Source organism: Micropterus salmoides, unplaced genomic scaffold (genome assembly GCF_014851395.1).
Source record: "Micropterus salmoides isolate LMB-PRFRI ecotype aquatic unplaced genomic scaffold, ASM1485139v1 Ms_hic_scaffold_10, whole genome shotgun sequence".
NCBI lineage: Eukaryota > Metazoa > Chordata > Actinopteri > Centrarchiformes > Centrarchidae > Micropterus > Micropterus salmoides.
Window position 1 is genome coordinate 6,970,632 of NW_024040041.1, and position 24,049 is coordinate 6,994,680.

At 41.3% G+C, this 24,049-nt stretch overlaps 1 protein-coding gene across 5 annotated transcripts in view; it reads left to right on the forward strand.

Moving 5' to 3' along the window:
* Positions 1–573: 573 nt before the first annotated feature.
* caskin1 (CASK interacting protein 1) overlaps positions 574–24,049 on the forward strand; it is a 120,374-nt gene continuing 96,898 nt past the window's right edge. For 4 of the 5 annotated variants that reach the window (XM_038693009.1, XM_038693025.1, XM_038693017.1 and 1 more), the window contains exon 1: positions 1,306–1,399. In XM_038693009.1, the coding sequence (XP_038548937.1) occupies positions 1,306–1,399 (94 nt within the window). Of the gene's footprint in view, positions 1,400–24,049 lie in introns of all 5 variants that reach the window. The other variant, XM_038693003.1, reaches the window with a different exon arrangement.

Sequence of the window (24,049 nt, forward strand, 5' to 3'; positions counted from 1 at the left end):
TGTTAAAATTGTAATTCTGAGTATGTAAGCCTACGTCCTCATTGAGCCACATGGCTGTAGACTCATATTGTTTTCCTCTTAGCTACTCAGATTTATGGCTTGTGTGATATGATACAGGCCTAGTAACCTATTAGCCTGTTGCTGCTATGAGCAGTGCCATAGGAAATAAGGGGAGGGGGTCAGCTCTTTCAGGGGAAGTAGAATTCCTAGTTACATTTACCTTTTAGACAGTGGTAGGTGTGTCTTTATAAAATGTGATATAGGACCAAGCGTTTGTATGAAACACTTAAATCACTTACATGCCATTCACTGTACGCTGACATCACTTGGGGTTAAAGCTATGATGTAAGTGCAGCTAATCCAGCCTATAAACCACAGGCCATCGAGCCTCAAAGAAGAACACATTATTTATTCGCTTTGTCTGTGCCTTCCTTGGCACTGAATAAATCTCTGCAGCTTCTCTATAAAGCAAAGAGAGAGGGACATATAAACAGAGCCAGGGAGAGATGAAAAAGGAGGCGGGAGAGCACCGCGCTCCTGGTCCGCCCCCAAGTTGCAGCGCGAGCCATTTAGCTGTGCGAGCTGGGCCAGCTGTAGAGCGCGCGGGTGCGTGTGCGTGCCCCCCTCAGTAGGCTACCCCTGCCCCCACGCGGAGAAAATCATTGCCAAATACAGAGCTCGGGTGCACGCGGAGTGATGGCTGCAGCAGCAGCAGCAGCAGCAGCCCTGGATTGTTTTTACGACGCAGAGCACGAGAGCGGCACCACCTCAGGAGAAACGGACACCGCGTGCACCGATTTTTAAACGCACAATCACATACAGTGTCTACGAGTGAACCCGCGAGGCTACATCAGTGCGTTTGACGTCTCCTTCAGCGAGGATCGCTGCCTCCCGCTCGGTTAATCGTTGCTGCGGAGCGCAGCTGCAAGGGAGACAGATCAGCCCCGAGCCGCTATCACAGATGAGGAGCGCGAGCAAACCGTGGAAACGAGACCATTCAGCTCCACCGTCAAATTATCACGCACGCGACGCCAGCGCTGGAATCTAGATCGGCCCAGTGGCCCCAGTCCAGTGGCGCTGCACTTAGCGGGGGGGGGGGGACCCGAGAGCATCCCTCCATCCCACTCTCTCTTTCTGCCTGTCTCACCCCATCATATGCCAGAGCTGTAGGGGGTCTCATCTAGTCGGGGACCAGGGGGGAAGGAGGGAGGCTGTTCGGTGGACGCACCCTCCGCGTGGTGAGGCTGGGCTGAAGCGCCGCTGTTTCGGAGGATGCTGCGGGAGTAGAGCGGCTCAGAGCGGAAGATGGGGAAGGACCAGGAACTGCTGCAGGCGGTGAAGACCGAGGACCTGCTCACCGTGCAGAAGCTGCTGCAAAGGCCCCGGCCAGGGAAAGCAAGTAAGGACACTCTATTCAGTTTTATTTTATTATTTTCTATTGCACGCGCTACATAAAAGATAGTGACACAGCTGTGGCACTTTATTGACTCTATTGAAGGCTATTTCTGGCGTACCATCGCTGGCTGTTTGCTACTATTTGGTCTTACTGATGATAATGATGTTGTCTATGTGTGTAGCCTACATGTATGTGTGTAGGTATGTGTATGATCCAGAGAGGAAAATGGAGAGATGAAGAGAGAGAGAGAGAGAGAGAGAGAGAGAAAGAGAGGGGAGGGATTGTATGCACCAGGGTGTATCAATGAAGATTATTGGTGTGATTGGAGACTGACAGCCCATCTTGAGACCCCTGTCTGAGTGCACTGCAGCAGAGAGAGAGAGAGAGAGAGAGAGAGGGAGAGAGAGCGGGAGGAGGTGGGAGTGGGAGAGATATAGGGAGGGAAAGAGTTGTGTTTTTGGAGGAGGGATGTGTGTGACCCTGTCTCAGTAGTGTGAGATGATACTAGTAGCCTTGTGATGGTTAAGGTCCAACATCATCTTCAGTGATAAACACAACACAGGGGCATAACAGATTCAGCATTCGGATACATGAGTGGTTAAACCTTGTGTGTGTGTGTGTGTGTAAAGTGAGGAGTAAAAGTGGACTTCTATTCTATTCCCCTTCTACTGGTATGTATGACTATCTATCTAATTATTTATTTTCTGCAGGCAATGTAGCACTTCACCATCCAACAATGTTTCACTTCCCCAGCCCACTCTAATGTGTGGGCAATGCAGGGCGAAGCCAGAGAGAGCTGCAGATAGATTATTCTGTAGCGGCTGCTAGCTGCCATATGGATACTTCTACTGATAAATACAATTATCAACAGATAGGGACGGATGCTATAGGGGCACAACTGCATGGATTCCAGTTTCTGCAGACAAATGTTCAAATGTTTAAGCTTTAACACAGTAATTCAGTTTTCATATGCAATTCTTTTAAAAAGCATCCCATGTGATTGACTCACCTCACCATCTAATTGCTAAACAGTTCAAGTCAGGCAGGTTTGTAGCATCTGACCTGGTGCTGACCCTGGGAAGGCTCCAAGCAGCAGGTGGGCCTCATTTTAATAAAAAGGAGCCGCCGTTGATGACAAACAAAGGCCCAGAATTGCGTCTTTCTTGCGTGGGATGACTTTTAATCACAAAGCAAAATCAGAGCATCATTCTTATTTTAAACATTGCATATTTCAACATAAACCCTGAACCTGCCACCCACACAAGTGTTGTCAGCTACTATGGGCTGTTATGGGCTTTTAATTGAAACCTTTATGTATCCATTAAGTGTTTCCATGCAGGCTCAATTCTGGTGTCTTGGTCTAGCTGAAATCTTTAATCCATTTTCTGTGATTTCATTTTTCCAAAATTTGAGTAAGGGTAGAAAAAACACAGAAGACGATTGAAAGCAATCTCAGCTCTGTAGCAGAGAATAGATTTTATGCATTTTATGACTCTGCTATTGATTGCTTGCTTTAATACATATCTGGGTGAAACTGGCAAGTGAATTTGACATAATGAGGGAAGACAATACTTTTGATTTGGACTTGTTTTGTACTAAGCTAACTTGTACGCTCCTATGCCACAGATGGCAAAGCTTACTCTGCAGGACTCAGCAAAGTACAGCACATGGCCTCAAAACAGTTTGTAGGAATCAGCGGGGTGCACTGCATGCCGACAGGCGCGGAACCAAAGTCTGCAGGCTACAGTGGAGCAGAGCACATATACAGGAATATAGTCCGCAGCCTGTCTTGTGCAAAATACAGACATACCTTGACTATAAAGAGTTTGTAGGATCTGCCATATTCAGGTAGTACCCAAAATAGTGTCTGTTGAACTAAGTGGACCACATTATGTACAAGAGCACATCACAAAATAGCCTTTAAGCTACAGTAGAGTGCTCTTCAGCTGGAAGCCCCTCTCAGACTAGTGTTTAGTACACAAAATACAGAGGACAGGCAAGCCCTCAAACTAGTTTTTCACGGTAATAGCCAGTTGCTTGCAGCACACACAGGTGGGCACCAACTTGTGCAAGTTACAAGTGGATTGCACTGCAAAGACATGGCGACTAAAGCAATTTAAAGCAGATTCTGCAGGTGAATGAGGCTGTAGCCTGCCTATACATGCTGCTTATTGGCACAAAGAAGGTGCCCTCTGTTTATTGTAATCCATACATTGTAATAGTAATTGTTGCATATACTTCAACAATGTTGCAGTTTTTTTACTACACATATACACTACATTTATTTCTAGTTGCTTAAGATTTTATGTAAAAACATATGACGCGCTTATAAAACACAATGCTGTGTTAAGCCCAGTCTTTTCAAATGCAACGTTGTGTGGCCATCAGTCACCTCACAACCTCTCAGATTTATCTTGTGACCCTGACCCTGACCTCTATGTTTGAAACCACTGGACTAAACTCTATATAGTTACAGTATAACTCCCCCCACTCAAGCCGTTTGAATACCTTTTAGCTGATAAAAAACAACATTTTTGTTTGAGTGTAGTAAGTTGAGGTTTTAAGCACTGGTTGATCTCCAGAGGAATTACCTTTTTACGAGCTGCTTTCTTTAAAAGAAAAACTAGCAGAAAATACAGTTAAACAGCTAACTGAAGAAATAAAATGTAAAACAATTGACATAACAAGAGACTGACAAAAGCAGTGTTGATCGCAGGATGTGTTCCATTGTCAGGTACTCCTGCTGCATTGTCCACTCTCTGTGTACACAGGCGAGAAGGATGCAGGCAGATATGTTGGACAATCAGTCACTCAAGTGGCATCTGATGGCACAGGCTGCCATAACTCCTCAATAAACACTTTATCATTCGTTATTATTGTCACTATGAAATATTACACTTATGCGTGGTTTGAAGGGCTGTCTAGTCTAACTGAAGGTGTTTAAACGCAGGATCAAGGTCCATCCCAGCTCGGCTCAACGGTGAACGTTATCATTTGTATAATTGAAAGCTAACCCTGCCACAAAACCGCTTCGTGCTAACTGTTTGACATGCTTTGTGAAATGTCATTTGTGGACGTGAAAAGCAAAATAAACCACGTTTCTCTCCGTTCTGGAAAAGCTGAGTGTTTTTGGGGAACTGCCTGCAAAGTGTCTGCAGGACGCCAATATTACATGAGGCGGACTTTGGGCCATTCTTTCAGCATGAAAACAAACAAACAGGTCAGGTAGAAGCAGCCAGGCAATAACGACAGAGTGCATCTGAGAGTCCCAGACAAACAGCAGGGAAGTGTAACGCTAGGCTGATGTTAACACAGACCTGTTTGTCATCTAGCATTAAACACAAAACTCACAGGACAGCTGTGTGTGTGTGTGTGTGTGTGTGTGTGTAGTTAGGAGCGAAATGTGTGTGTGTTTTGTGGTGGTAATGAGTGCATGTGTGGCTGGATTGTGGGTGCACAGAGGTAAGATTGGTTTTGATGTGTGTGTGTAATGGGCCTGGCAGAGGCTCTGCCCTGCTGCAACTCATTTACTCCTTCTCAGGCCAGACATACAGTCTGCACACATTCACCTGCATCACAGAAGCACACACATTCACAGAACTACACACACATGCAGACACATCTGGCACCATCTGGAGAGTCATCATCAGTTTGCTGTCACTCAACGTCCCTTCTGCACATGGCACTAGATGAGGTCATGAGTGTGTGTGTGTGTGTGTGTGTTTGCGTACACATGGAGCAGACCTTGAGTGTGACCTGAGGTCTGTGTTTGTTAACGGGCTGTTTCAGTGTTTATGTGTCAAGGCAGGTGGTGCTCTCTGTATTGATGGTTGTTTATTGTGTGTCATTAAAGGTTTCATTTGCCTGTGTGTCTGTTGCATCAGTGAAATGATTAGCATTCAACCTCTGGCACAATGTTTACTGCCATGAGAGACCGACACATGCTGTCATCGCTACACAATGCTATCTGCCTCCTTCCTTTTCTTTCTTTGAAGCCAGGAGAGATGTTAATGCTCACAGACCATTCTAGATAACCCCCCCCCCCCCTTTCTGTGCAAGGCTGGCAGAGGACTAGAGCAGATGATTGCATCCACACCAGTGCACATTCACAAAGGAGCAGGCAGGCAGGCAGGCAGAGAGGAAGCTTCACATACTGTCACCCAGAGTCTTCATATTGGTTAACTGTGCTGTCTGCAACTATATGCTTCAGTGAGAGAATCTGGTGTGAAGTAGCTTGTTTTTTTGAGCTGGTGCACTTATTTTTAAGTATTCGCCATAGTGCCCAGGATGTTAGCTTTCTGTGAGCTGTTCTAAATTGCTGAAATAAAACAAAAAGTCATGTATTACTGCAGCATTTTCATGTTTTAGCTTCGATTAAGGGATTACATGTTTATGTGTGCATTCAGAAACTTAAGAACCAAATGGATAAATGTAAAAAACACAAAGTGGTTTAAGCAAGCTTGTTTTATTTCCTATTGAAATGTCTGCCCCCTAACAGCCAAATCCAGTGGGTTAGTGGCATTTCTGATCCTTTAGCGTTGCACATTCATAAAGTAAAGGGACTTGCATAAAAAACAAACAAAAAAGCAAATGGCGAAGGATTAGAGACCAAGCTATCTTGTTTTCTGTCAAATATTTGAAGTCTCAAGCTCAACTCAAGTTATTTGCTCAAAGTTTAGAAAGCTCCCTCCAGAGCCCCAGAAGACATCGAAGAATTATCAGATGATAATTTGTTTTCACAGTGTGAATAGTACTGATGAGTAAACTGAACCCTGTGTAAAATGCAAAGAAGTGCATCTTTAAACCTGTAATAACAGATTTTTTGGCCACTTGGGGGTAGCAGAAACAAGCTGTGAACACAAAACAAGGTGCGTTCAAGATGACTTAACTGACTTTTGCGGGGGCAGGGAATAAAACTGCGGTCGCTGGAGCGACACTCCTGCGAGGTTTTAATGTGAGGTTACACAGTGACGTTTTGCAGTCGGACAAAATTTCTAACCGGCATGCCTTATGCTAAGTCCAGCATGCATCACGTAAAGTCAGCGCTGCAGAGCGCTGTATGGAGTAAAACGCACCAATTCCTGTTGGGTTATCTTTACTCTACTAGGTCCTTCAGATGGGATGAGATGTAAAAGACATGACAGAAATGTGTGTTGAGGTGTTTGCTGTCATATCAGCTCAGAGGGCCCTAGAAATATATGCAGAATGTGGAGGTTCATTCCTGTGTTTTCTGTGTTACGCATAATGACACCAATATCTGTCAAAGCAGAGAAACTGACTCTTGTTCATAATAATTCTGTTTATTGTTTTTTGAAAACCCACATTAAAGATACCACATCTCCATTTGCTTTGCATCAGAGAAAACTGATGAAATGCTTAATTTATAAAAAATGAGGAGTCTGTCTTGAGGCAAGCCACTCAAGTGCACCGAAAGATGCATATGCAAATATGCAAACACAGTATTATTGATTCTGAGTTTTATCTTGAGAACGGAATTAGAAATGATAATATTGAGAGGATTGGCTTGCTCCAAAATATCATCACTCACCTCTCTGCTGGCTGCCTCCTTGATTGAATTATAGAACAGAATGGTGATTGGGGGGGCTACAGAAAAGGGACTGATGAAAGGAGCAGAAAACAAAGAAATAGGGAAAGGGATATATATATATATTTTAGTCAGAAGAGGAGGGGAAGATTTTTTTGATGGGCAGGTGGGACAGATGGTGGAGGGGTGACGACAGGTTGAAAACTGATAAAATAACAAGGCGATGAAACAGAGGGATAGCATCAGCATCATTACCAACACACTTTTATTTCGATTGCCCACTCCTCTCTCTCACACACAGTTACTCATCTGCGCAAATCACTGCACCAAATATAACATCCACACACAAAGCTGTAACACACACAGTTTAATGGGTCAGTGGCAAGTTCAGGGAGAATAGGAGAGCACAGGAGAGGTGAGGAGATGGAAGGAGGGGAAAGGAAAGGAAAGGGCACGCCTGCCGATAAAAGCAAAGGTAAGGAAAGGAATATGAATGATATGACAGTAAAATAAGCTAAGGGAAGGGACGGGAAAGGACAGGACAAGGCAGAAAGGGACCGAAAAGAAAGGAAACATAAAGAAACAAAAGGACAGGACACGAAAGGGCAGGCAAGGAAGGGGAAGGATAGCACAGCACATAAAATGGAAAGAAAGGAAAGGAAAGGAAAGAAAAGGAATAGAAAGTAAAGAAAATGAAATGAAAAGAAGAGGAAATGAAAGGAAATTAATAGAAAATAAAGTAAAGTAAAGAAAAGCATATGAAAGGAAAGGAAACAAAGGAAAGAAGAGAACAGGAAAGAAAAGGACAGGACAGGTGGTGACAAGGAAAAAAGGGAAGAAGAGGGAAAGAAGGAAAGGAGGGGACATGACAGGAAAGGAAAGGACAGGACAGAAAAGCAGTAAGATGAGGAAGTGGGAGTGAGAGCCAAAGAGAGAAAGGAAAGCAAAGGAACAGAAATGCAGATAATGAGGTGGAGGTGACGATAATAAGGAGAGAGGAGCTGCACAAAGGTGGAACAGAAATAGGAAAAGTGCTATATGTATTATGAAGTGTGATATGAAAGTAAATGGTGAATACCAGGACATCTACTGCATTCAATTCTATTCTATTCTATTGTAGCTACAGTGCAGATTAAAAGGATGAGAGGGGAAGTGGAGTAAGTGGTTTAGTCTGGATATGAAGACCACCCACAAAATGAGAAGGGCAGCGGGGTGAGACCTCCCGTGCTCAATAAGCACCGATTATAGAGGTGGCATTAACCAACTACAGTACTGGTGTACTTATGGACACACACACACACACACACACACACAATGGTCCCCCACCATCATAGGACTGGCACAGAGAGGTACAGACTGTTGGAATTTACATTATCAGTGTGTGTTACAATTGTAGACCGGGGACAAAAGTCACACACACACACACACATACAGTTTAATATTTCAGCAAACTCCACAGCAGACACGAGGGCTGAATCTCAAAGACATGGGAGAGAAAAGGAAACAACAGACAGCTGAGCCATGTCATTTGAGAATTATTATGTAACTAAGACAGTGGCTGTATGCATGTGTAGGTGTGTGTTAGCTTGCAAAGGTGTGTGTGTGTGTGTGTGTGTGTGTGTGTGTGTGTGTGCGTGCGTGCGTGCGTGTGTGTGTCTCCTGAAGAGCTGCTGCCGAGTGCGATTGTGCTTCTACATTGCCTTGCAGGGTTTTTCCATTCACGCCCTGAATTCATAACATTGAGTATATTCTTATTGCTTCAAATTAATGTTTATGCTGCTAATAAAGACAGGAAATTATGCATTTTTTTCTGACTCAACTCTTAAACTAACGTGCTCTGGACAAGGTTTTACTGTACTCTACATGGGAACCTTTTAGTAATGTTCCGCCCTGCACCCACAGTGAACGCATTTAGCATCGCCCTGGGACTTTCTGAATGAATGCTGGTGCTCTTGCTATGTGAGTGGCCGCTAAAAACAGGGCTCTAACACAGTTTGGGTTCATGGCTTGGGAAATGTGTCGTACACTGACACACCCTCAGGTCTTTGATATGTGTGAGAGTATTTGGCCAGTTAAACTTGGTATGTTATATGCTTTAGAGCTTTGTTTCTAACAAAAAAGAGTAAAATGTGTTTCCAAACTGATCCCTAGCATCTACATGTTTCACCTGTGAATTATTAACTGACCATTTGTTGCTTCGTCTGTCAAGATTTCCTTTCTCACACAGCACAGGCAGGTTTCAGTGATAATGTTAAAAGAATGACACTTGAAATAAAGAAAATAAAGTAATTTTAGTAATGGGTCCTTGTTCTCATACAGAGGTAGACAAACAGGCTTTTCATTTCTAGCAGATGCTAGCTAGCTAATTAAGCTATTGTTAGCTGCTTTAGTTGAAAAGGCTGTCTTCAGCTTAGTTTTTAATGTTTCTTGCTGTCTCATATTAAAACAGCTGATTATCCTCGTAGAAGACTTGGAAATAACGAAACAGCATTGTTCTCAGATGGTGTGCCAGTTAGTTTGTCCTAGTAGCCAATTAAAAGGAGAAATGTAAGATAAGACTCTTTCCAATGTAACATAACAATGTTTGGCTTTGGCACTTGTTCATATTTTCTAACAGAATGGTTTTTATTTTTTCCCCTCCACTCAAAGACGTGTTTTGCTTATTGTTACTTCACTTGGATGTTTCAGCTTCACTGTGCAGAATGATGTATGTGCAGAGTTTGACATCTGCTGAAGGGCGAACATTTCTCTGTGCACACCTTAAATCTCAGTGAACACATGTGCACGTACTATTAGTTTGGAAGCAAATCACGGTCCAAGATGAAACTTATACAAGTGTAAATCTCATACATACACTGATAATGGACTTATCAGCCATTCTTGTTCATCTTGTTTCCAGCAGTTAAACTTTCCAACGAGACACATAGACATACAGAGCCGAATTGACATCTGGGGGAGCCGGCAGCATGGGACAGGGTTCCATTCCTTACATTGTTGCTCTTGTGTTTTTGGTTTTTTAAAATAAAAAAAACCTAAAAAATATTGTTTCCCCAAAACTGACGGATTTGTGAAATGAGTATCCTACAGAAGGGCCGCGTGATCCCACCTCTCTGGCTTGACCTCTGTAAAACGGTAGCTGCCCATTAATGCTACTGTATGCAGTAACACAACCATCTGGTGTAACAAAATATCTGCACTACTGGGAGTTTCATATTATGTGTATATATATATGTGTGTATGTGTGTGCATCCTCATACAGGCGGCAGTGATCAGAGACCAGAAGGCACTGGCCAGCAGGACAGATGTTTGGCCTAGTGTGTGTGTGTGTGTGTGTGTGTGACATAGCTGTACATGTGTGATCCAGCGGATGAACAGATGTTTGGTGTTGGATCTCTGCCCACACATCTGCAGTTTTGCAAAAGATTCCTTATAATGTACCTGACCTCAGATACATGCAGTTTGTGCCTTATTTGTGTATGTGATTGTGTATTTGTTTCTGAACAAAAGTTCATGTGCATGTGCAAAATTCTTTTAAATCCAGCTTTTACAATACCTACTTATTGAAGGCCATTAAACACTATTTTGACCCAGATATGATTCTTTTGCCTTTGTTTTTGTCTTTTACTGTAACTCACCGTCTGTCTCGGTCTGCTCTGGTTGGATGCTTTCCATCTCATAAAAGTCAGCACTGTGAAATCATTCTCTCCCGTATTAACCTTCAGTCCCTTTTAAAATAGGAAACTGAGCACCTATGTCTTCACGCACTGATAGTAATTGTAGGACTCCCTCAACCTGCATTTGCACTGAAGAATCTTATTAACAAAGTGTGTGCAAGGTGTGTGTATAGTAGTTGCTGCTCTGCTGCTGGCACATTTTCTTTATACAGTAAACACGTCTAACTGAAAAAAGTAATTTTAAATTATCCAGACAAAACATTTCATTACCTTTTTTCCCATGGCCCTCATTATTCATACATGAACACATATTACAATAGAATCTGGCCAGTGCTTAACTGTTGACCAGTGAGAAGTTCCACAGGGGTTGAAAAGGGTACAAAAATGTCTTGAGTAAAAGCACATTGTTGGGGTGACAAAAAGGAACTGTCATCAATGATATTGTGCAGCTATGCAGATGATGGTAATTTCTTAGTTGAAGTCAATATTGTCAGAAGATCTTCTCTAATTACCTAAAACATTTCTAAGCTCTTCATGCAGGTATTCCCAGTAGATATAGATTTCTGTAATAATATTTTCCTCTTTTATCATTCAATTTACATTGCTTTAGCCTAAACACTTTATAGAAATAATTGCTCACTGCTTGTATATGAAGACTGATTTTTATCTTTATTTAACAGAAAACGGGAAACATCAAACACACAGCTGCTCGATGTTTTTCATTGCTCGGCTGTTTTTCCTGGTAAAAAAATACAAATAAAATGAAAAATGACTTGGCTCAGAGAAAAAAGCACTTGCCCGGCACTACCAAGTCCTTTGACAGGTGGCCCACTGAAGTTGGCAGTGTTCTCGGGTGGGAAGCCAGTGTGGGATCACGTCCTTGTTGCTGTGGATTGGAGTTGGAAGGGATGTAAGCCTTCGAAGCAACTCAGAAGGGAAATGAATGTGTAAGGCAGGAGAAAAGATTAGTCACGTAATCGATCAGTAGATTGAAAATTTATCAGAAAAGGTTTTGATTATTGACTCATTGTCATTTTTAAAGCAAAAGTGCAAAACATCTACCGGTTACAGCTTCTAAAATGTGAGAAATGGCTGCATTTCTTTATCATAGGTGACAATGAACTTAGTATCTTTGGGATTTGGACTAAACCGTCATGGGAAATTGTGATTTTGAATTTAATTTATGACATTTTATGACCCAGGTTTCCATCCAAATATAGCATACATTTGAACCGAATTTCCAGGAAATGTTAAAAAAAAGTTAATTAGTGACACCCTGAATACCTCTCAGAAAAGTTAAACCTATTTGTGCTGCTGTTTGTTGCACTTGTTTCTATATGTTTTCATACTCGTACATTCTGGCATTAATGTTTCTTTGTAAAATATTAGTCTATTTAAGGTTGCAAAACCTAGGATTGCATTATTGAAGGATACACAATTGTTGAAGAGAATGCTCTTGCCTCCTTTTGTCCACTTTTCTGACAAACATTAAATGATGTGACGGTGACTTTATTTTGTGAATTATTTGAACCGGGGGATCAGACAAACACCACTTGTGTTAACTCAACATTTCATCTGTATACTGTGTCGTGTTATCAGATCAGATCTTAGAAGGCACATCAGCATCCTTTGTGTAACTCCCCTTCACCTAACTCATAAATATTTCAGCCTTTCAGTGCGTGTAGTCTCTTTGGCTGTGAGGAAGCCTCTCCTGCTGATTTGGAGGCAGATATCTGGGGATGATGTATTTTCCAGGAAGCTTGAACTCTTCTAAAATATGCGTATAGACTGACGGTTAGAGATGATCAGGGCACTTGTGACTGGAAGGCTTTCAGACCATCTGAACCCAATCCTCAGAGCAGCTGGGAAATCTTGAGCATATTGAGTGTGTGTGAAGTCTCCGTCCTCCCTAGTGGAAAAAAAAGAAAGAGGGAAAGTAAACAACGAAAGTAACAAATTAACAAGAAGGAAGATAAAACGATGGAGAGAGAATGGAAAGTTGTATTCAGAGTGAACCTTGCCCTTGGTGTTTTTAGTGTGTCACAGGTCCATCTCTTTAAACTGAAACAGCTCTGTTTGTCTGCTAAGTCACTGTAGACCTCGTGCTGAGACATGTGATCCATCGCGCACACACACTGCGTCCATGTAGTTTTCCACAGTCCCTATCTATCTATCTATCTATCTATCTATCTATCTATCTATCTATCTATCTATCTGTCTGTCTGTCTGTCTGTCTGATTTATAGTTTTCGGCTGGTGTGTTTCGTCTCTTTTGTTCCCAAAAGTAACTCACAGTAAACCTTTTAGTTCTTCCTATTCCCAGGCAAGTAGGCATGTTTATCCATCTAGCTTTCTGCTCTCGATACCTTGGAAGATTTTTTTTTTGCTGCATTTCACATACACCACAGAGAATGACTCATTACTTTTAGCCATGCTAGATGCCCGGCTCCAGGGATGTCAGTGTCCCCCACTTTGGTCCAGATTGAAATATCGGCTCAAAGCACCGCTGTGCCTAAGTAAAGACTAAGTAAAGAAGACAGAGCTGCTAGCATAGTGTGTTATTATGTATTAGCACTAAACAGAAAGTATACCTGAGGCTAATAAATATCATTATTTTGTCCACAGTATTGGAGAAATTAAAGTTTTGATCTGCTGGTGGTGCTAGATGGAAATTTAATGGATAACCAAAGTTATTACAATTCATCCTTAATGTGTGAATAAATATGAAAGTACATCCTCATTATTTAGACAGTGAAAAGACCCAGATGAATATATTATTCCTCCCCGTGCTGAATTCTGATGGGTCATTTTATTAAAAAAATGCCAAAATGCTACTTGAAAAGTGTTTGTTATGTGTGTTGCATGGACTTGTTACATCTGCATAGCGTGGTTGCACAGATCATAAATTCCTGGAGGGTCTGTCGTCTGCACTGCCCAAGCTTCATCTTTTTTCTCTCTTCATCTCTGTTTCCTTCTTTCTCCTGCCCCCACCCCCTGTTTGTCTCTGCCCGCCCAGTGAATCAGTCTGGCTGGCAGTGTGTTGCTGTCAGGGAGCCGGTGAGGGTGATTAGTCATGTCGAACTGGGCCAGAATCTGGACGGCCTGAGCTGACAACAGGAAAGAAGGGATTCTGGAAGATTCCACCAAAGCAATAGCTGCCCCCCTTCTCTTTTGTAATGTTTTCTATTTGCATTGTTTGTTTGTTTTTTTAACTTTTTCAGTGGAAAGACAGGAGGAAAGAGAGGGGAAGGTGGGGTGAAAAGGGACTCTAATAAAACAGTGCACCTTTTATCTAGATGAACCACTACGATGGTACAACATCTGTCCTTCCTCTCTGTCCCAGAAAAGTTGTGATTGCTTGTTAGACTGTAAATAGCTCTGTGCATAGTATGGATGCACGTGTATTTACATGCATTACATCTCCCTCTAAAGGCATGTATGAACATCTACTGTGTGTGTGTGTGTGTGTGTTTAGCCTTGCTAGTGGCATGGCTCCAGGGATGGCATCTAACGGTTGGTGGGTCCACCACATGGGTCCAGACTGAAATATCTCAACAACTGTTGGATGGATTAAGACAAAATTACATATAGATGTTCATGGTCTCCAGAGAATAAATCCTTTGGTGATCCCCTGACTTTTCCTCTTGCCTCCACCATGAGTTTTACATTTGTGGTTCTGAGTGAAAGATCTCGAGAACGTTTGAATCGGTTTATCGGTTAGTGGTAATCTGGGTAGCATGGTGTCCCAGTAGCACTGTGGCTTCACACCTGGGTTCGAACCACGGTCGTCTCAGGCCTTTTCATGTGGAGTTTGCATGCTCTCCCATCATTCCCGTCATCCTCAACTGTGTTTTGATTCTAATACCTACATGCTAACGTCAGCATGATAAACTAATTAGGTGACGTTAGCATGTAGCATGTAGCACAAAGCACCGCGCTATTATGGCTTCACTGAGGCGCTACCATGGCTGTGGACTCGTAGTCTTGTTACTGTAAGGTCACAGTTGATGTCACCTGAGTCAAGTCCAAAGAAATGAGTGGCAGCTCCAAGATCAATGCATAGTCAGGGTAAATTCAACACAGACTGCAGAAAGAGGAGATTTAAATCCAGAAAAAGTATTTACTTTTCTTACTTACTTACGTAAAATCTGTGTGGACATTTAGCATGAATGTAAAAGCAGGAGTTTCTGAAACATGAGTAGACACGAGTTCCTTTGTGCAGCATGTGTGTGTTTATATAGTATCGTACCAACATCCGTGTTCAGTTAACTCACCTCCTTTGATCCCTTTGCTACAGTAGGTGTGTGTTACCTCGGGCCAATCAGACGGTTGTTTTGCAGTGTGTCAGCCAATTGGGGAGAAATAGTAGCGTCCCTGAGCCAATGAGCGCCATTGTTTGTATGTTCTGGCTCATGGGCTGGTTGTATGCAGCTGTTCAACACATGCAGAACATGTGGGTTTCTGCATGCTTGTGTGTGCGTATATATATACTGTATATGTGTGTGTGTATATGTGTGTGTGTGTGTGTGTGTGTGTATGCGTGTGGATGTGTGATTGGTGCCAAACCCGCCGTGGCCCCGGTCTCAGTTTTCTTTCCCTATTTTCCGTCCCTCCCCCTCTCGTCCTGTCTTATCTTTCCTAACTTTCCTGCTCTCACTCTTTCCTCTCTCTTTTTCTGTCTCTCTCTCCCTCTTCCTGGAGCCATCGTCATGGCAACAAGCACACAGTGCCGGGCCAGGAAATTTCTGGATCACCGACAGTTATTCCAATTCAGCACAGCGGAGTCCAGTCAGACACTTTAGCCCTTTCCCGTGTGTGTGTGTGTGTGTGTGTGTGTGTGTGTGTGTGTGTGTGTTCAACCATGGGATTACACTATAATCTGACAATACGGATTAGCACAGCAGACCTACTGGCCCACTGGCTATTATACATTCAGTACCTTTTTTTCTTTGTCTGTTTTCATCTCATCATCCCTCCATCTCTGATTTCCCTATTTTCTGTCATTCTCTTCACCACTTTTCACCAGTTTCTCTCATCCCACTCTTTCTCTCTCATCCCTCTCCGCTCTCGTTCCTCCATCCTCCTCTCCTCCCTTCTCACCTTTCCGCTCAACACATTCTTTCATTCATGCCACTCCCATACATCCATCCCTCCTGTCCATCCTTTCATCTCTGCATCCTCTTTCCTCCTGATCTATATGCCTCCCTCATTCTGTCTTCCTTCACTCTACTGGCCTTTTCCAGTTTGACTCTCGTCTTGCTGTTTGTCCTGTCTTCTTTCATTCCCTCCTTCCTCCTCACCTAACTCTCCTCCTCTCATCTCTCAATTCTCCAAATCTCTTGCTTAACCCTCATGGGATTGGAGGAGAGAAATTTCTTTTCACACTTTTTTCCTAATCACTCTTGATCTCAAGACTTTTATCTTTGTCTGTATCATCTCTTTATCCATTTCTTTCTTCTTTCCCCTTCTCTTCACCAACCCCCATCACCCTAGTGGGGGCCCCCACTACGTGCTACTATGGTTGCAGGGCTGAGTGCCAACGGGGGGGATGGTGCTGGGTAGGTAGCAAAAGGGAAACGTGTTTGAGTTCAGTTCAGTGCGGTTGTAGTTCATTGTTCATTCATTCTTTCTCTCTTTACTTTCTTTAGCTGAGATTCTTTTGCACAAAGGTGCAACATAGCAGGTCCATGTAGTATTACGTAAATGTCAGGAGAGACATCTCGCCGTGCACTGACAGGTTTCTGCACTGCATGTAAATTCTTGAGTTAATTCTGTCCGGGATCAGTAGTACAATCAGAGCCAAAATGATTGGTCGATTAATCAATCAACAAAATAATAACTGACACTTATTTAGGGATTTTCATCTTAAATGTAACATTTTTCTCTTTTGGATTTAGGACTGAATGATTAAACAATCGGTATTAAATCAAAAGGTCATAATACGTTATGAACTTTGTTATAGCGCCTAATGCATGTTTGTAAGTGATTATAACAACTGTTATAATGTCTTATGGACGCATTATATTGTGTTATAAATATATGCATAAGTCATTATAGCGATGACCTTCATAGAAAGTGTTACCAAACAATCAATTAAAAACATTATCGTCAGATTTATAGATAATGAAATGAATAGTTACTTGCAGCCCTATGTACTATACAGAACCTAATTTCTTGTTTAATTCTCCACCTTTTCATAGTTTCATCAGCTTCGTCTCTCTAATTTGGTATGTAAAAACATCAACAAAGAAAGACTAATTCAACCTTTTGGGTTCATACAAAAAACAAAGATGCACTTTGATTGGAAAACACACGTGCAAGAAATTTATCGAATTTATGGCATCTCTGCTTTATTTAAAACCATAAATGTAGTTGTTTGTACCTGCTGATACTCACAATTGGTAATAATAAAAATGCATGTTAATGCAAGTTGTGAACACACACAGAAGACATTGTGGTCGGTTGGCAGTAAATCGTCACATTGGTTATACTGAGCTTTCATACTTCGGGGGAAACCAGCAATACTTAAGTCACCATGGAGCTCTCATGTATAACATAAATCAGAAAAGTAGAACTTGACTCTTTTTTAAAGAAAATATCTTGTCACGCATGTTAAATGAGAATCAGCCATACTGGCTCACTGCAGAGCTGGACTATCGACACAAGACAGACAGTAACTGCAGACACAGGTACAATAAGGCTATTGTTCTCCATGTAACTCTACCACATACACACTGCTCTGGTCCCCACTGTCTCTCTCTCTCGCTTTCTCTCTCCATGTCACACACTTTGAAACACACACACTGTAGTTTATAGAATAGCAAAATCACATCAGTGCACTCACTGCACAAAAAAAGCAGCTCAGTTATTACACACACACACACACACACACACACACAACACACACACAACACACACACAACACACACACACTTTTTAAGTGAAACGGTCCAAAGCTTTCCATTGGTTAGTGTGTGTGAATAGGTGAGACACAAAGAGACATTTAATAGGTTGACAATTCAGAGAGAGGGAGAATGAAAGAAAGAGAGCACTTGGGTGCCTGGTTTCAGAGATCTGTGTGCTCTTTAAACTCTGGACATATCTTTAAAGTTGCTTCCTTAACTTTCACCTCTCCAAAATTCAAATGAGGAAGTCTGCCTCTCATCTTTAAAATGTGTGTCTGTTCGTGTTGAGGCCCACAGAGTAAAGTAGTTCAAAAAAGAATGCAAAACTGTAACAAATGATCCTAAAACTGCATTTAGGCATCAAAAAGACTTTTGAAGGTTTACATTTTTAGTCATGCTAGCAGCATTGATGTAGGGATGGTTATGTCTCCATAACTGTTGGATGCATTGCCATGAAATATGGTAGAGTCATGGTCCCTATCGGATAAATCCCACTAGCTTTGGTGATCCCGTCTTTTCGTCTAATGCCACCATGAGGTTGACATTTGTGGTTGTGGAGTTAAATGTCTCGACAACTATTAGCCATGAATTGCCATGAAATTTGGTGCAGATATTCGTGTTCCCCAGAAGATGAATTGTCATAACTTTGGTGATCCCTTAACTGTTTATTTTGCAAAATCATCAGGCCAAAATCTTAATTTGTTTGGCGCTCTCATTTATAAACACATATGCTTAGTGCTAATTAGCAACTGTTAGAATGCTAAGATGATAAACTAAGATGGTGATCACAGTTAACATTATACCTGGTAATCATCAGCGTGTAACATTGCACATGCTAGCATTTAGCTCAAAGAACTGCCATACTTAAGTACAGCTCGTAGCATGGCTATAACGTGTTCTGCTCCAACATGTGTTTCAAGTACTGTACATCAAATTAAGGTACAGTGTAGCACAATGTTCTGAAACTGCTGCTTCTTTGTCAGTTAAATTGGCAATAACCCTTTGAAGGAGAAACAAAGGCTCTGCTTGTTATTTTCTCCCCTCTAACTGTCTCATTCAATGTGTAATTCTCTCTGAGGGTTAATCTATAGTAGTAAATTTAAGGGCTGCTGCTGACACTGCATGATATCAGTTCATTACATGCCTCAGTGGACTCCACATACAGTGTTCTCCTCTCCTATCCTCCCCTCTCCTTTCATCAATCAAATTTTAATTCACTAATAGTATAAAATCTAAAATTTGCTTTGTCTCTCATTTTCAAGCATTATTATCTAATTTGGGAAGTAACATGATATTCTGGTACTGTGCATCCCTAAATTTGCATGTTAGAAAACATCTATTTTGCCCTTACAGGCACATTTATTTGGTGACTATTTTTCACGTGCAGCTGTACAAGTTATGATTCAGAAAAAGGCTTTCCGCATCTTTTGCTACTCATATCTCAGCTCAGACAAGGGAAACAACAATGGCTCTACGGTTGTTTTGGCAGAATTATGTAGTGGGTTTCAACTCTGTTGTAAAGCTGTAACGTTGATGTTCATCCTCATTTATTAACTATAAAAATTTTTTTTAACAGTTTTGGACACTAGTTTTGTTCAAATACGTGCAATGGAAGCTCAAAAGTTAGAGACATGGGATTGCAGCCACATAGTTGCTGGGGTAGTTAAAATTGATGTGGGAAAAGACCTGCAGATACCTAGATCCACTGAGGAAGATGTTTAAACTACCAGTGTGTGTGTATAGTATTCGGCATGTTTAGATATATAGCATTTTCGTACAGTAAGTATGAAATGACCATACAGATGTAAGTGAAACAAAATGGAGGAGGAAGAGAGAGAGAGAGAGAGAGCAGTATTATGTAGGCCTAGACTTCTGTCTGTTGGATCAGGTTCAGAGCAGGGAGTGCTGGTGGTTCTGTGTCTGTGGGATTGGCTTCCTGTGATTGTAAATCTATCCCCTTGCTCTGTAATGGATGTGCATGTAGGTGTGTGTGTGTGTGTGTGTGTGTGAGAGAGAGAGGGAGAAAGAGACACGGAGACCAGGGTGTGTCGTCAAAATTTCGGGGGAAGCAGAACAAACTCTTGCCCTGTTTGTTTTCTCTCTCATGTTTTTTTTATTAGAGAAAGGCCTTTCTCCCTAATTTCCCCTGTTTTACAAGTTTATTTTATCATGTTTTTTTTTGAAGACATCTTCCTGTTTTCTCATCTGCTTCCATTTCAATTTCCTGCTGACACTGTTTGCGGTTAATGTCTTGAGAGATTCAGTACAAAGTAAATTCCTCAGCGCTAATTTAAACAACAGAGCCATGTCATTCTCACCACTCAGCTGCTCCGAGTTTCTCTTCCTTAACAGAAATAGTTTTCATTCACCAATTAGCCTTGCTGTTTTTTTATTGTTGATAAGCTACTGTCTATAAAATGCAACACTTCCTGCAGCTGTTTCACATGAAAAGCCTTCTAGAGGCTCAAAGGGCACATAATTTCAACCTTTCTAAGCAGGCTTTTAGTGTATCTCGCTCTCTATACTGATAGCCTTGCACCTACATGTGATGAGTGTATTACTACGCCTTTTCATCAGGCTTTTAGAGGGAAATTCCTTTGCCCTTAAATGTTTTTAACCCAGCCTTTAATTGTGACCTTTATTTGTTTGTGATGGCTACACCCCAGCCATTATTTGAATTAAAATCTACAGTATGAATTTTTCACGCCTGTGCTTCATTCTCTTGTTTTTTTGGCATCTACTACAACAATGAGCCTATTAGGATAGCAATTAAATTTTGTACAGAGATTCATGGTCTCCAAAGAATGGAATGGATCCTATTGATTTTGATGTCCCCCTGACTTTTCCTCCAGCGCCACCGTGAGCTTGACGTTTGTGTTTAGAGTAAAATGTCTGGAAAGTGTGGTGAAATTTATTATAGACGTACATATCCCCCTGAGGATGAATCACCAAATACCATCCATCCATCCATCCATCCATCCGTCCATTGTCAAACGCTTTTCCTGCGTACAGAGTTGCGGTCACCAAATACCTGCAAAACTAATAACATTCCCGTCAGCTGAAATCGAAATATTATCGAAATCACAATGTGGCCATGTGCAAAATACAAATTGCAGGAGCTGCATAAATGAGGCATTGTGGTGCTACAGAGATGCCCCGGCCCACAAGTCATATTCTCCAGACGTGAGGGAGCTTGTTTGTTTGGTACAGATCCCAGCAAAAATCACATCATCATCATTTCTATTTTTTTTTTCAGGGAAGATTAAATGCAAAAATTACCATTGCCACTAAAGTCTTGACTCATTTCAGAATTGCAGATTTACTTCAAAGAGCCACTAGCGTGGCTGTAGACTCCTTCTCCTAAATACCTTTTCCTTCCTGCTTGTTTCTATAACTCTTTCTGTTTCTCATCCACCTCTCTGCATATTTCTCCTTAAATGTCTCTCTATCCTTCTTTCTAACCTCATTTTTTTTCTGTGAGACTTTGACCAATTTGGGCTTGTTAGGGCTACCTCTGATATTTTTAGTTTGAAACGTCATATCAGAGGTTTTCAGTCTTGACAGCTCATTTTGACAGTTGCTACAGTAAATGCACAGCTTTTTAAAACATCAGTGTCAGTCAGGATGCCAGCCCCCTCAGTGTTAGTCATGTTATTTTACTCTAATTAATTGTGGTAATGATTTATTGACATTTAAATGCAACATGTAGCAGCTTCAATAAAGCATCAATATTGAGTTGATCTATCAGTGAGTGCTTTAATCTCCACTTCTCCACTGTCCTTCCTCCTTTCATTCATTCATGTCTTCCACCTTCCCTCGCTCAGTCTTCCTCTATCAATTTGTGTCCTTGTTTCCCAGCAGTCAGACAGAAATAGCCCTATGTGTACCAGTAGTTAACTGGAATAGATCCATACCAGGACCAAACTGCATTTGCATGTGAGAGCCCAGAGAGAAAGTAACCCTGTGTGTGTGTATGTGGTACAGTACTACACATCTCATACACGCACATAAACACACACACAGGGTTAGTCTTTCTCTCTGGGCGTTCTCTGTTAGAAACCTGACATTTACACCCTGAGAAGGATGCACCATCTTGCACATCAAAGCCATCCTAAACTCTCTTTCTCGCTCTCTCAGCCACTCTCCCAAATATTCTGTTAATTTTAACACCAGACGTTTGCTATTTTGAGATGCACTTTTCTTCCCCAACCTAGACTGATATTTTAGTTTTAAAATATTCAGGTCAATTATTGTTCCTCGATGTTTGATATGTCTGCACACTTATTTTGCTGTTATATAATCCACTTCCTCTTGTCTTTGAAAAGAAAATATTAACATTTATTGTTCTTTGCCTTTGTTCTTTGCAGACGAGTGTGTCTGTATCTCCTAACCTCTGTATTCCAATACCAAGACTGGATTACCAACTGGGCAAAGTGGCTCCAGAACCTCAGTGCCCCCAAAGGTTTATAGGTTCACTGTGAAGCAATTACAAATTACAATGACAAATTGACTGACGAACAAAAAGCCTGGGTAAGGGTCGTGTCCCAGCATAGGAGTATGGGTTGGTATCTTGAATTCAGGGCAAAATATAATGAAGTTGGTGGGTGTAATCTGCTATGTGCCCACATGCACAGTTCACAGATAGTGGAAGGAACAGGGCGGTCAATGGGGGCCCATGGCTCGTTTTTGCCCCAGTACCTTCGAGCAGGTTAATCCAGCCCTGTTTCATATTGTATCATTCCATTCTTGTCTCTCTCTCTCTCTATATATATATATAAATATATAGATCTATATATAGTACTGCCACAGTTAATTTGTACATTTAAAGTGAGACCATGTCACTTTTAAAAGAGGAAGTAGCATTATTTCTTGCCCAAATAAAAAGCTGAATTCATAAGCAATAAAACACAGCCATGCTCCATTGAATACACATAGGAGTTTTGCTGCTATAGCTTAAATTGATCTGATAGCTCATGGTTGCTAAAGTTAACTAATGTAATAATGTTTATGTATTGTCAATACTGAGTTAGTAAGTAACTAAGTAAGTAAGTAAGTAAAGTTTATTTGTATAGCACCTTTCACAGATAAAAATCACAAAGTGCTTCACAGCAAAATGTAATACAATACAACAAAGTAAAATACAATGTATAAGAAAGAGTTATGTGCTTACTTTATGAATAATCGCTACTTGTGCTTCTGTTACATATTTAGTTGGGACTATTCGATGACTCTATCTATCTATCTATCTATCTATCATCTATCTATCTATCTATCTAAGCTAAAAATGTTACTTGTTGTTTTGTTGTTATACTCACTGTTATACAACAACAAAATACTTTTGGTACTCAACTCAATGTTAAAAGGTTTTAAAATAGTTGGTCATATAAAGTAATGTTATATGTTAATTAGGTCCACACCCTCATCAGACTTAATAGCTCACTTTGGAAAACATTGAATTTTCCAGTCACTCAAGTCTCTGCTGACTTGATTAAAGTTTAAATAGCAGCTCAACTACCAAGGTGTAATTATGAAATATTTGATTAATTTGATGCTTCAAGAATCAATATCTGACAAACCCGCGCACGCACACACGCGCGCCTGCACACACATGCTTGGCTGTCATTTGTGTCTTTGATAATTATGTGAGTATAGCGGCAGGGTAATTTACTGCTGGGTAATTGATCTGCACAATAATCAGTGATACATAGCAGCCAGCAGACACATTTTTGCAACCACACACTCACACACACATGCACACATAGAGAGATAGAGACTCAGTAATCCAGTGTTGAATCAGTGCAGCCAGCCTGGTTCATGAGCTATATTAGGAGTCAGATTTGAGAGTCCCTCTCTGCTGAATTCAACGCTCTGATAGTTCAGGGACTTCTGATATCAGTGTCACGTGTAAGTGTGTCACGTGTAAATGTGCATGTGTGTGTTTGTGTGTGTATGTGTTATGTGTGTGAGAGTGATTTCCCTAATTGACTGTTTGCTCAGCCCTTCCCTGAACAGCGATTGCCTATCATAGCTTAGCAACTAGCAGGCCTGTCAAGATTTGGAAACTGTGCATGGTGCCGTTTTAAGAGAAATATGTGGCATTCAAAGAGTTTGGAAGGTGATCTCTTTTTGAAAGCCTTTTTGAAGCCAGAATCATAAGAGCAAGTGTGTGTTTATCTGTGTTAACATGAGCTACAATTAAGTTAAAGTTAAAAGTTTGCATGTCCAGCTAACTAGCTTACCTACAGTAACCTTGTGTTACGTTCAAGGACAAGGAGCACAAAGCCCTTTGTAAAGTGAAAACATAGGCTACTTTTAGAAAGTATGAACAAGTGTGTAAGCTAAACAGTCAAACAGGGTTATTTTAGAGCAACATACAGTAACATTATACATGCAATAGTATACTTAATTTTTACTTATACTTTCTACTTAAATTTACTTATAAACTGAAATACAAGAAAAATGCTGTTTCTTTCCATTCTGCATGATTTAGCATCAGTCTTGAAAGACAATATCATATGTTGCCATGAAGT